The 13,219-nt window shown below is 45.6% G+C and overlaps 2 protein-coding genes across 2 annotated transcripts; both read left to right on the plus strand.

Moving 5' to 3' along the window:
- The first annotated feature begins 1,353 nt into the window (after positions 1-1,353).
- Positions 1,354-5,651, plus strand: LOC119317370 (chaperone protein dnaJ A6-like). The gene is made up of 8 exons (XM_037591815.1): positions 1,354-1,506; positions 2,112-2,282; positions 2,367-2,544; positions 2,676-2,814; positions 4,186-4,319; positions 4,398-4,540; positions 4,667-4,865; positions 5,006-5,651. Exons 2-8 carry the CDS (start codon positions 2,130-2,132, stop codon positions 5,335-5,337), a joined length of 1,278 nt encoding a protein of 425 aa, XP_037447712.1. The 5' UTR covers positions 1,354-1,506; positions 2,112-2,129; the 3' UTR covers positions 5,338-5,651.
- Positions 5,652-6,513: 862 nt separating this feature from the next.
- On the plus strand, positions 6,514-7,546 carry LOC119317371 (ethylene-responsive transcription factor ERF038-like). Its single transcript, XM_037591816.1, has one exon. It carries the CDS (start codon positions 6,545-6,547, stop codon positions 7,304-7,306), a length of 762 nt encoding a protein of 253 aa, XP_037447713.1. The 5' UTR covers positions 6,514-6,544; the 3' UTR covers positions 7,307-7,546.
- The last annotated feature ends 5,673 nt before the right edge of the window (positions 7,547-13,219 follow it).

Raw genomic sequence — 13,219 nt, forward strand, 5'->3', positions numbered from 1 at the left:
CGGTATCCGGGAGTTGCATAATCTCATAGTCAAAGGAATATGTATTTGACATGAAGAAAGCAATAGCAATAAAACTGAACAATCATTATGCTAAGCTAACGGATGGGTCATGTCCATCACATCATTCTCCTAATGATGTGATCCCGTCCTCAAATGACAACTCATGTCCATGGTTAGAAAACCTTAACCATCTAAGACTAACAGGGATTGAACTTGGGACATGGTGCTTTTGAACTCATCTTGCCAGCCAGTGTAACTGATGTCTTTTGGAGAGAAATGAGAAGCGGAAAATCACATAACCACACACCACAACGTCAAGATTTGAAAACATGTTATTTTCTTGAAAATTTTCAACAATTTCTAGATACAAATATTCATAAAAGAAAAACAATTAATTCCAAACATTGTTTTTGTAAAAATGTGAACAATTTTAGGAATTACAAACATTTTTTTGAAAAATAGAAAGAAAATTTGAAAACATGAACCATTTTCAAAATCCCCAAACAATTTTTTAAAGTGCTAACACTTACTGAATAAAACAAACAAAGTTTGAAAACACGAACATTTTTTGAAACCTGAACAGTTTTTTTAAAGTTTGAAGAATTTTTCAAAACAAGTTTTTTTGAAACATAAAACATATTCTGTGAAAATGGGAACAAAATTTTAACGTGCGAATGCTTTCTAACTTTTTGGTCAGGTTTCAAAATTGTTTGTTTTTCAGAAAGTGTTCTCACTTTAGAAATTTTTTTTGGGGATTTAAAATATGGTCTGTGTTTTCAAATTTTGTTTGTGTTTATTTAAAAAGTTTGTAATTTGAAATATTCCAAAAAATGTTCGGATTTCATTTTTTTGATACTTTTCAAGAAAATATTTTGATTTTTAGAAATGTCTTCAAATCTCGACGCCGCGGGTTTCTTTTTTGGCGGGGTAAAAGAGAGTATAATTAGGTAGAGTGGCTAGCGGGACTAGTTCAGCAACACCAGGAGTATCACGGAAATAAAACACGCTCCGCGCCTGGTAGGCTGGCTAGTAGTGTCCGGCGGCAGCTAACGATTCCGGATTGAGCTGCCATGTCAACAATCCTTATTTGGGAACGACTTAAAGTTTATTTAAAATAGATCGGGAACCAAGAGTTTGGTGTGCTGATTTCAGGGGTTTAATCTTCAGGGTTCGACTTAGTTTTCATTAAAAAACAGGGTTTGTTTTGGACTTTTTCAAAAAAAAAAAGAATTAAACAGATGGTAGGGATAGAGAACGTCACACGCTGACACGCCTAAACAACCGAAGCGGCCGAACCACACCCGATTCCGGTGGTCTCCGTTCCACACGGCCTATTCACACCACCAATTCGTGCAGGAGGCGCATAGCCGGACCGTATTAAAGCCAAACAACCGCGGTCGCGGCCGCCCCCTCTCTCCCTGCGTCTCTGGCTCGAGCCGTCTACGATTTCCTCTCTTCGCCTTCCTCCCCCGCCGGCCCCTCCAAACCCTAGGCGCCGCCGGCCAGGTAACGATCCGCCACGAAACCTCCAATCTTTCGTGGTTTTCTCCGTCTCAGCGCCCGGGCAGATCGCGGACGTGTTATCTTCAAGAGAAAATTAGCCGATTCCTGCTCGATCTGTGCGTTCGTTGGCTTTCGGATCTTGCCTGGCCCGGCGGATCCGAGGAGCGGCGAACGATTTCTGTGGCGGGGTGGTTAGATTCGTGGCTGTGCGGATAAGATAGATGGAGGAGTGGTTTAACTTGATTTGCCATGACTTAGTATCCTGATGCCTTCGTATACCGTCCTTATATGTACTATACTCTCTAATTTAACAGGATGCCTTTGAACTTGACTGCTCAATGCTTTCCTTTATGAGAACTAGTTTAGGCAAGAAAGCCCGCCAGTATACATGTCACGATTTCATAGAAAGAGGATTGATTGTTTAGTAGTTTGTGGAATAGAACATATTCCTGTTGTCATTATACTTCCTTAAATGTGCTGCCTTTCTTTAGTCACTTGCCAACCGATGTTTAGAGTTGCAAGTCTTGTATATATGTTTCTTTTGATAAAAATGTTGGACTTTAGTGCTTTTATCTCTTGGAGATCTCATTTAAGCTGTTATCTCCCAGGAAGCCCATTTACCAGCCATGTTTGGACGCATGCCAAGGAAGACCAGCAACAACACCAAGTACTACGAGGTGCTTGGTGTATCCAAGACAGCAACCCCGGATGAGTTGAAGAAAGCTTACCGGAAAGCTGCTATAAAAAACCATCCTGATAAGGGCGGAGACCCTGAGAAGGTGTGTTGGCAAGCGCTTTTGTATGTGCCTACTTTTGCTATTGTTAGATTGGTGTTTGTTGACGCTTCTTTGTATCTTGCGCAGTTTAAAGAATTGGCACAAGCTTATGATGTTCTCAATGACCCTGAAAAGAGGGAGATTTATGACCAGTATGGAGAAGATACAATCAAAGAAGGGATGGGAGGCAGCGGCGGCGCTGATATGCATAGCCCCTTTGACATATTCGAACAGCTATTTGGGGGTGGCGGCGGCGGCTTTGGAGGTAGTAGTTTTATGATATGAAATTCTTTGTGCTTTGTTCCATTATCCTGCTTTGAGCGAGTTAAATAGTCATGCACTCACTTTCTAATAATTAAATACATATGCACTTACATGTGATTTTATGGATAAAAGGGGGTAGCTCGAGAGGACGCAGACAAAAGCGTGGTGAAGATGTGGTGCATACCATGAAGGTTTCGTTAGAAGACTTGTACAATGGTGCTACCAAGAAGCTATCTTTATCACGGAATGTTCTTTGTGGAAAATGCAAGGGGTAAGTTTTTGTAAGTTCTTAGTTGGTAATCTGTCTTTCTTCTGTTATTGTGCTCAAATTTGGAGCATATGCAGTACTACTTTCTTAAGGAAGGAATTCTGACAAAGTATACATGGTTATCTGGTGTTAATATCATTACCTCCGACTTTGTGACACAGTTCTGCTCTGTCTAATATAAAACCATGATGGGTGCTTCTGTAGAACAGCCCAAACTTGCTCTCTTTCTGTCCTCCTGAAATATTGTGGTGAAAGAGATCCTATGTTTCAGAAAACTTGGTTTTGCAATATTTCTAGAGCTAAATCATCATGATATTAATATGCAAGCTATCAGTTTTTTATATGTAATAACAAAAGTAATGTAGTTCATGTATTGCCTGGTAGTATTGCTTTTTATTTCATCAGCCGAGAAGTTGAACCTTGTCCTGTTTATATTCACACGTTTTTGTTGTATGTACAATGTCTACGCTGGTTCAAATCCAGCTCGGCCCAAAAATTTAGGGCTTTGTGAATATGAACTAAATCCTTTTGTTTTTCTTCCATAAAATAAAATGTCTGATCTATAGAAATAAAAGATAAAGAAAAAAGGGGGATATTTTTTCTAATCCATCTCTCTCTCATCCTTTCTTACAAACAAAAGAGTCTTTTCTTATTGAAGGGTGGATCGTTGTCCATTTTTGGTGATAAAAAATCACTGTAAAACATGCTTTTGACCAGGTCTGGTTGCTGAAAGATGTTAGTTGTTGTTGGATTATGTATTTTTTTTGTTTGTCTTCCACTCAAATTCTCTTATTGTTCTCAGTGGCTGTTAATTGGTTCCCGTATTCTATTCTTTTGCTCTTAAGGGGTAGCTAATTGCCTGTCCTTGATATGCGCACACTTCCCAGTTAGTAGTCAGCGGTGGAAAGAAGAAATGTGATGACGTGACTTGATTTTATTCATGGCATATCTGTATATAATTCTGAAATTGACTATTCCCTAAAAAATATACTACCTCCATCTGGAATTAGTTGTCGCTAAAATGGATGTATCTAGATGTATTTCAGTGCTAGATACATCTGTTTGAGCGACAAGTAATTCCGCACAGAGGGAGTACTAGTTAGTTGATGGAGTGGAAGTGGAGTGTGTTGAAACAAATAGCCATGTAACAACTACTGCTGCATTGCATCTTTGCATGAGTGAGGGTGCAAGCTTTGATTTAGCCCCTTGGATCGATGCAGATTTGTTTGCTTCTGATTCTGATGTTGTTTATTTTTACTCTTGTCAATGTAGCTTGCAACTTGTACTTGTACTGCAGCTGTTGTTCTGTACAAGATTATTTTTCCATGCCTGTATTAGTCGTAGGGATCTCACTGTATCATGTTGTACATTCAGAAAGGGATCCAAGAGCGGGGCAACGGCTACTTGCAGTGGTTGTCGTGGTGCAGGAATGAGGATGATAACAAGACAGATCGGACCTGGCATGATCCAACAGATGAATACTGTTTGCCCTGAATGCAGAGGATCAGGTATGATTCTGTTCTATCTTCTTTATTTAATGATTGTATCTGTTTCCTTAGTAGTTTTGTAATTCTTCATCTGTCCAGGCGAGATGATAAATGACAAGGATAGATGCCCAAGCTGCAGAGGGAACAAAGTATCCCAGGAGAAGAAGGTCTTGGAGGTTCATGTGGAGAAGGGAATGCAACATGGCCAAAAGATTGTATTCCAGGGTGAAGCTGATGAAGCTGTGAGTCTCTTTTACACACACAAGCGTCAAATGCACACATGTCTGCATCTGTTGAAGCACTCAACACTTGCATGCACACAATATCTAGGAGTATCCTTCTAACGATGCTGATTCATGCTTTTGCAGCCTGATACAGTGACAGGAGACATTGTTTTTGTCTTGCAACTTAAAGAGCACCCAAAATTCAAGAGGAAGTCGGATGACCTATTTGTTGAGCACACGATCTCTCTGACTGAGGCTCTCTGTGGCTTTCAGTTTGTTCTGACCCATCTTGATGGTCGGCAGCTTCTGATCAAATCCAATCCTGGGGAGATCATCAAGCCTGGTACATCAATTTCTTCTTGTGGATCTGTTTTTCCTTGCCCCTTCGTTGATATCTGCCTTCCAGTTCCTCTATCCTGTCGATAAAATTTCCCCCCTTTTTAGAACTTATTACTGATGTGATCTTTTGTTTCAAAAAAATAGGCCAGCACAAGGCCATAAATGATGAGGGCATGCCCCAGCACGGCCGGCCTTTCATGAAGGGTCGCCTGTTTGTCGAGTTCAGCGTGGAGTTCCCTGAGCCCGGAGTACTGACCCCTAGCCAATGCAAGTCACTTGAGAAGATCCTGCCGCCTAGGCCAGGGAGCCAGTCTTCGGACATGGACGTGGACCAGTGCGAGGAGACCACCATGCACGACGTGAACATCGAAGAGGAGATGAGGCGCAGGCAGCATCAGAGGCGGCAAGAAGCATATGACGAGGAAGACGATGACGAAGGCGGTGCACCAAGGGGTGTGCAGTGCGCCCAGCAGTAAGGAGGCGCCGGCAACGGTGTTAAGGGCGCACAGTCCGCAGTAATCGACTGCATTCTATTGTTCCTTTCTCGTTTGATTAAAGTAGCTGATCTGATGCGCGGTATTATTATTCTTGGCGTCTTAAGATTATGAGGTTGTTAGCCATAAAGTATCATTCATCCTTTTGTTGGCCTATTGCCTACTCTGTCGTGTACCAGCAGTATTATTTTGGAGCCGAGACCTTGATATTTCAGACTTGGTTGGGTGAATTGGTCGTGTGTGTGCTGTTGCATTTTCCATGACGAAATCATCATATAGCATTATTATTTAATCTTTGTGCTGCTCAGCAACTTGAGGCCTTCCTATTTGTATCAGATCTGTCAGTCAGGATCGTTGTATGACTGGAACGTGTTAATGGAATTTACTCTTGTTAATGGCTCGATGGCATCTGGGCACCAATAGTAAAGCGAAGACTTTGTGGAAACTGCCAGGCGCAGGACGCACCACCGTTCCTGGCTGTTGCTTCCGGGTCTTGCTCACCAGTCACCACGGCCGGTGCGGCATTGCCGTTCGCATATCGTTGTTCCCGAAATCCTTGAGTTGTACCGGCAAGCAGCTCAGTCCCGCGCAAGTGGGCACACGGAACAGTAACCACCACCTCCCTGCAGGAAGGTGTTGAACTAAGCAGCCCGATTGATTGAAGGAGTCTTGCTCTCGATGACATCTACTTAACGGCTAGTTGTTGAGGTGTAGTCCTCGTCTCTGAGCACGACAGCTGCCTCTTCCAAACTCGCGTGGCCGTGTGTATCTTATGTTGTAAAATAAAACAACAACAACTAGAAGAAGAAAATTATCGTTTGGCCGGACTGCATATTATGCTTCCTATACAACTGGAGTTCTGAATTGGCCTGGTGGCATTTGGACGGTCGCTGTATGGTTATGTCTACTATAGCGTTATACCAATGCAAGCCATCCATGTGTTGGTGGTCTCACCAGCTTGCAAATATCTAACTGGCTGCAGAATTTCGCGCGGATTTGTTAATTCCGGAGATCCTAACAACACCATCAGCTTTATTTCTTTTTTAGCTCCGCATGGTGGCGATATCTTTTGTTTAGAGAAAAAATAAAACGTAGGCCTCCATAAGAAATCCACTATTTATAGTCGCGCGCACCACCTTCCCTCCCCAGCCTTGAGCCTTGTCTGGTGCTTGTAGAGAGGAGTAGAGCCATGGAGTCTGACACGATCCATGCACCCGCCACCTCCTCTTCCTCCTCCTACTCATCCGACTCGGCTGTCATCAATGGCGCACAGGACGTTTCCAAGGGTGAGCCCAAGCATCTGAAGCGCAAGAGACAGACCGCCACCTCTCCTGCTGCTCCAGCCACCGGCAGCCAAGAGGCGGAGTCTGCCGACGGCGCCGCCCGGGGTGAGGAGAGCAGCAGCTGCGCCGCCGCCGCGGACGAGCGCACGGCCGGAAGGCACCCATCGTACCGCGGCGTGCGGCGCCGGAGCTGGGGCAAGTGGGTGTCGGAGATCCGAGAGCCGCGCAAGAAGTCGCGCATCTGGCTCGGCACCTTCCCGACCGCGGAGATGGCCGCGCGCGCGCACGACGTCGCCGCGGTCGCCATCAAGGGCCGCCGCGCGCACCTCAACTTCCCGCACCTCGCCGACGCGCTCCCACGCCCGGCGTCCACCTCCCCCGCCGACATCCAGGCCGCGGCCGCCCTGGCCGCCGCCCAATGCGAGCCTCCCTCCTCCGTCGCCGAGACCACGGAGACGCCGACGACGTCGACCGAGACATCGGCCGCGAGCTCCGGTACGGCCGGCTGCGGCGAGGAGAACGCTCTGTTCGACCTGCCCGACCTTCTGCTGGACCTGAGGGACGGCCTCTGGTGCTCGCCTACCTGGGCGACGGCCGCCGACGAGTACGACGGCGGCGAGGCCGCGCTGCATGAGCCGCTGCTGTGGGTGGAGCAGTGCTGGACCTAGCCGCTCCGTTGTGACGCGCGGGCCATGCCTGGCCAGAAGAGAACACCCGTAGACATGGGCATGTACACTAGCGTTTCATTTTTCCAATTAATTTGCGCTTTTGCTTCGCGCCATGCCAGGCCTGTCATCTTGGGGTGGCAAGTCGTTTTAGCTAGACATTTCACCGTTTTGTTCACGGTGTGTACTGTATCCCGAAATGTGAAATCCAAACCTCTCAAAAAAGAAAAGAAGTGAAGGAAATACGAAATACCCCCTCTAAACTTTTATAGTGACCTAAAACATCTTATAAAAGTTTACAGAGGGAGCACAATCTACTTCCTCGGTCTCGAAGTCTCAAACACTCGATCAATAATAATGTCCTTATGTTCAAGAAAGGTATATTTCCACACTGTAATCCTTCCTTTGGTTTTAACAACTGAACTACACATTCGCCAGCACAATCACCTATCAATTCGAGGTTACGAAAGCAGTGAAGCCCCCTCTCATTGAGAGGGTTGGATGTCGAGCAGTGGCCCTGGGTTGGTGATGTTTTGTGTGACGAGGCTGCGGCCTTGGGAACCATTGCAGGTAGCAACTCTATGAGGCCGGCGGTGTCTTGACAATGGCTTGCTTGACAAATCATTTGCTGCTAGTGCGGTGGGGTTCTCGGCTCGGTTGATGCGCCTTGGAGGGGTGGTCAGACTATATGTTGAGATGACCACCACGGATGTGTTGGTGAGACGGTCAGGGTCTGTAGGGCGTCTTCCTTGGGGAAATACCCAATGGTTCCTGGGTACATATGTATCTTATATGGAGAATTTTTTTAATGATTAAACAAAAAGTCAAAATAGTTAAGAAACTATTTTTAGAGTAAACTTGACTTACTTGCGCACTAGTATATGAATTTTCACAAAAAAAGAAACTACGTTGACTTCACAGCGAAAAAGACAAAAAATATTTGCTATTATAGGTCACTGTTCATGCTTTTTTGACTGAAAATTTATCTTTTTTGAAAAGAAGTCAAAGAGGAATTTTATTTTGTTGGAACTTTTCTTACTAGTACAATGGAAGGTCAAGTTTTTTTTCAAAAATATTTTTAGAATTTTTTGACTTTTTATTGAATTACTAATTTTTTTTCTTCATATAGGGTACATATGTACCCAGGAACCAAACGTTCCCGTCCGTCTTCCTTGTGTAGCTTGCTGCAAGCAGTTGTGTTGTGCGTCGCTGCAACTCGGTGGCGAGCAGAGGTATGCTGGGGCAATGACCCTGGAAGGTGGTGTCGAAGAACTATGCTCAATGTTCCGAAGAGGTTAGGAGACTTAACATGTATGGTATTGGCCTTGTGGAGTGTTTGCTTTGTCACCTCTGCACAAGATTTCAAGTCTGCTCCTCCCATTGCAGTCTCGTCTTCTTCTGTCTGGCCGCGGTGAGAGCTAGTTTCGATGAAATAGGTTTCCGTTCATTGTGTTTATGAGGTTGGTATGCTTTTGTCGATTTTAATTCGGTGTCAACGAGGGTGAGGTTGACCATAAATGTATAAATTTTCACCCGATTTTTACAATTAACCGGGTAACCAATTTTTTAATTAATGGAACAGACAAAGCTTTTGGTTTGGTTCAATAAAAATTAATGGGATAATAATAGCCTCTTCAACTACAAGCATGTGGCGTATTAAGGATACCGGTTAACAAAAAAAAAGTTGACATGTAAAGCAGTCGTTAAATTTTACCTTGATACTTGTAATCTGAATTTGTGGCCTTGTATAAGAAAATGGCACGTTTGTTTAGTACCCATGTTGACTAGCTATATGGCAAGCATGTGTCATGTAGTAAAAGTGAATGAAAATTTCACCGGTAGGTATGATATTTCAAAGTTTAGCACCATGCTTTATTAGTACAACATAATTATTTCCTTATTTACTTATTTGTATAAAGAGAAAAGTCCATTTTAACAGTCATCGCATAACGCAAAATGGATTCATAATAATTAGGACCATCCTAAAATTCTACCACAACACCAAACACAACTATATTCTGATCACTCCCGACTTAGTTTCCCATTCGATATCATACTTTTCATCGTATTTATGATTTGACGCTCAATATTATGGCCTCAGTACTCAAGAACAAAAGGCACGTGTTTACACCAAAATCTTTCACTAAGTCTTACTTTTTTCTTCAAAAAGGAGGTTAAAACCCCCTGCCTTTGCATCAATGCGATGCATACAACCATTTTTATTAATTATTCAGCAGAGTACAAAACGAAGGCAATCATGGCTGAGCCATTAGAAAATATGAAATTAACACCTACGACTAAGTCGAGTTCTTTCGTAGCAGCGCCTTCAAGAAGATATACACTCGTCGCTGCTGAGCCCGATCAATTATGGTCAGGACAAGAGTTTTCACCCCGGAAATGAAGCGGTGTTCCAATCAGCATCTTGATGATAGATCATTAGATAGTCGCCTTCGTCAGGACTCCACGCCAGTGCCAAACGACACTAGCAGATTGGTGGGATGCCTTCCCACCTTAAACCACCGTCACGGCCGTCGGGTGGATGCTCATGTCTCAACGTGGAACTGGCCGCTGCTACTCCACACCGGCGCCAGTCACACTGCAACATGCTACATACCGTTGGAGCCGCTTCTTCGGAGCTAGAAGTCGACGGGGAACCACCACTGTGCCCCTTGCTCACTAGCGTGTGTGACGCCCCGAGACCGATATGCCAGGCGTCTTCCAGTTATTCGCTGTTGTTGTCTTGTCATTCGCTTGCGTGTTGCATCTTGTCATGTCATCATGTGCATTGCATCATCACGTTTTCAAAACTTGCATCCGTTCCGGTCTCCTCGTTCTTTCCGTTGTTCGTTCTAAGCCCGACCACACTTGCACGCGCCCACGGCTTGTCCGAAATAGTATTTTATAAGTGGCCGGAAAATGTTCTTGGATTGGGTCGAAAGATGGCGTGTGGTCTTATTATAGTGTAGATAGACCGCCTGTCAAGTTTCATCGCATTCGGAGTTCGTTTGATAGCCTAACCGTTAAACTATAGCGGCATTATAGCCGGTCTAACGTCGGACGTTTTCAGTCTTCGGAAACAGTCGCGGGCCTCTCTCTCTTCTCTTCTCTCAGCTCGAGCCCTTCTGCACAGCCCACAAGTTCCAACCAACCCCTCGCGTGCGTGTCCGAAACTTCCCCGGACCCGACCCGGACAGTTGTCACCGTTGGGTCTAGATCATCCCCAAACATCTACAAAATGTCTCCGTTTCTTATTTAGATTTTCCTAGCCTATCTATTCTCAACCGTCGGATTTTGATCGGATGATCCAACTCCCCCTTTTTTTCCACATATATATATATAGGCCCTGTTTGGATACTCTAACATAGTTAGAGTTAGAGTTATTTTCTAACCCACTCTAACCCAAATAAGCATCTCTCCACCGGGATAGTTGGGTTAGATGGAACTAACCCACTCTAACTCTCTCTGTTTGGATACTTTTGGATTATTTAAGACTCCAACTAACCCAAACTAGCTCTAACCCCATGATTCAAACAGGGCCTATCCCTAGTCCATTTTGGACAACCCTAATTTCTAGGGATCCTACCCTAACGCCGCCGCCCACTTTCTCCTCAATTTCAGCGCCAGGCCAATCACCTCACTCCGTCCATCTCCCTCGATTTGCGTCGCCACCCAACCACTGCGAAAGCCGAAGCCTCCATCTTCCCCGATCCAAAAGCCTCCACCTCCTCCCTTCGATTCGTCGTCGTACAGATCGAGCAGGACGCTCGATCCCCAGCCACCTCTCTGCCCGAGCCCCTCCTCTGCTCCCAGACGCCTGCACCCCGCTAATCCCCGCGTCGCCCCGTCGCTCGCCGGAGACCAGGGTCGCCGGAGGCCGCGGCCACCTCTCCGTCCAGCAGGTTCACCGTGTCGGACTCCGCCGACTCGCCGGACTCCACGTGCAGGCCTGCCTCGATGCCCCTCTCCTTCCCTTTCGTCTCGCCCTCGCCTGTTCACCATCTCCCTCTCTCCTGCAGGAACCCGGGAGCTCGAAGCCATGACCGCCGCCGCCTCGGATCCTTCTCATCTGTCGCCGGAGCTCCGTCCACCGCTGCATCGCCCGGATTCGGTCGCGCGGGACCGGATCCATCTATTCCCACTTCGTCTCTGGCCCCAGTTGCCTCCCAGCGCCCTCCCTCATCGCCGGAGTTTGTCGGCGTCGTTAGCTTCAGTTCCCTGCTCCAGATCGAGCGAACGAGAAGATCGCGCGCGTTGACCCCGCGATCAAGGCCCGCCTCCAGTGTCATCGTGGGCCGCGTGAGCAAGGCCTAGCCCAGCCGCTGATAGATCCTAACCGCACCACCGAACGGGCCAAGCCCGTGGGTGAGCAGGCCCTCCCTCCAGCCTCCTGTGCATCTGGACCAGCAGTTTTGGCCCATGTCATGTTTTTTTTCCTCTAGACGATTTTGTCTATTATCCAGAGTTTTGCCAGTTTTACAGTATAGCCCCTAAACATCATGCATTTTATAACTCTCCAACCGTGCATCGGATTAAAACAAACTTAATATGAAACTTGCTTAGAATTTCATCTACTTTAATAATATGCAAATTTCATCTATGTTTAAAATGTTTAAAATATTGTTTGATTAAATTTGCTCCTATGCCATGTTAAAAATGATTTAATTCATAACTAAATAACCGTAGCTCCGATTTTAATAAACTTTATATGGAAATGGGGTGGAAAAATGTCTAGTTTATCATGGTGGAATCACTTTGCATCATGCCATGTTCATGTGTTGGTTGTTTACTATGTTGTGTGCTTCTTTCCGGTGTTGCTTCTTCAGGTTGGTTCCAATAACGTCGCGTTTGTGAGGACCCATTCGACTACGTCCATTTGTCTTCTTCATGGACTCGTTCTTCTTCCTTGCGGGATTTCAGGCAAGATGACCATATCCTTGAAATCACTTCTATCTTTGCTTGCTAGATGCTCGCTCTTTTTTTATGTCTATGCTGCGATACCTACCACTTGCTTATCATGCCTCTCATATTGTTAAGCCAAGCCTCTAACCACCTTGTCCTAGCAAACCGTTGTTTCGCTATGTTACCGTTTTGCTCAGCCCCTCTTATAGCGTTGTTAGTTGCAGGTGAAGATTGGAGTTTGTTCCTTGTTGGAACATGGATATTTTTGTTGGGATATCACAATATCTCTTATTTAATTAATGCATCTATATACTTGGTAAAGGGTGGAACGCTCGGCCTTTTGCCTGGTGTTTTGTTCCACTCTTGCCGCCCTAGTTTCCGTCATATCGGTGTTATGTTCCCAGATTTTGCGTTCCTTACATGGTTGGGTTATAATGGGAACCCCTTGACAGTTCGCCTTGAATAAAACTCCTCCAACAAGGCCCAACATTGGTTTTACCATTTGCCACCTAGCCTTTTCTTTCCCTTGGGTAGGCCAGCCCAAGGGTTATCTTTATTTAAACCCCCGGGCCAGTGCTCCTTTGAGTGTTGGTCCAACCTGTCAGCTGCCGGTGGCCACCAGGGGCAACTCTGGGCTGGCCTACCGGAACCTTGGACAATCCGGTGCGCCCTGAGAACGAGATATGTGCAGCTCCTATCGGGATTTGTCGGCACATTCGGGTGGCTTTGCTGGTCTTGTTTTACCATTGTCGAGGATGTCTTGTAACCGGGATGCCGAGTCTGATCGGACTGTCTTGGGAGAAGGAATATCTTTCGTTGACCGTGAGAGCTTGTGATGGGCTAAGTTGGGACACCCCTGCAGGGTTTTGAACTTTTGAAAGCCCTGCCCGCAGTTATGGGCAGATGGGAATTTGTTAATGTTTGGTTGTAGAAAACCTGAAGTTTATCTTAATTAAAATACATCAACCGCGTGTGTAGCCATGATGGTCTCTTCTCGGCGGAGTCTGGGAAGTGAAC

Source organism: Triticum dicoccoides, chromosome 6A, assembly GCF_002162155.2.
Source record: "Triticum dicoccoides isolate Atlit2015 ecotype Zavitan chromosome 6A, WEW_v2.0, whole genome shotgun sequence".
In the NCBI taxonomy this organism is placed as follows: Eukaryota; Viridiplantae; Streptophyta; class Magnoliopsida; order Poales; family Poaceae; genus Triticum; species Triticum dicoccoides.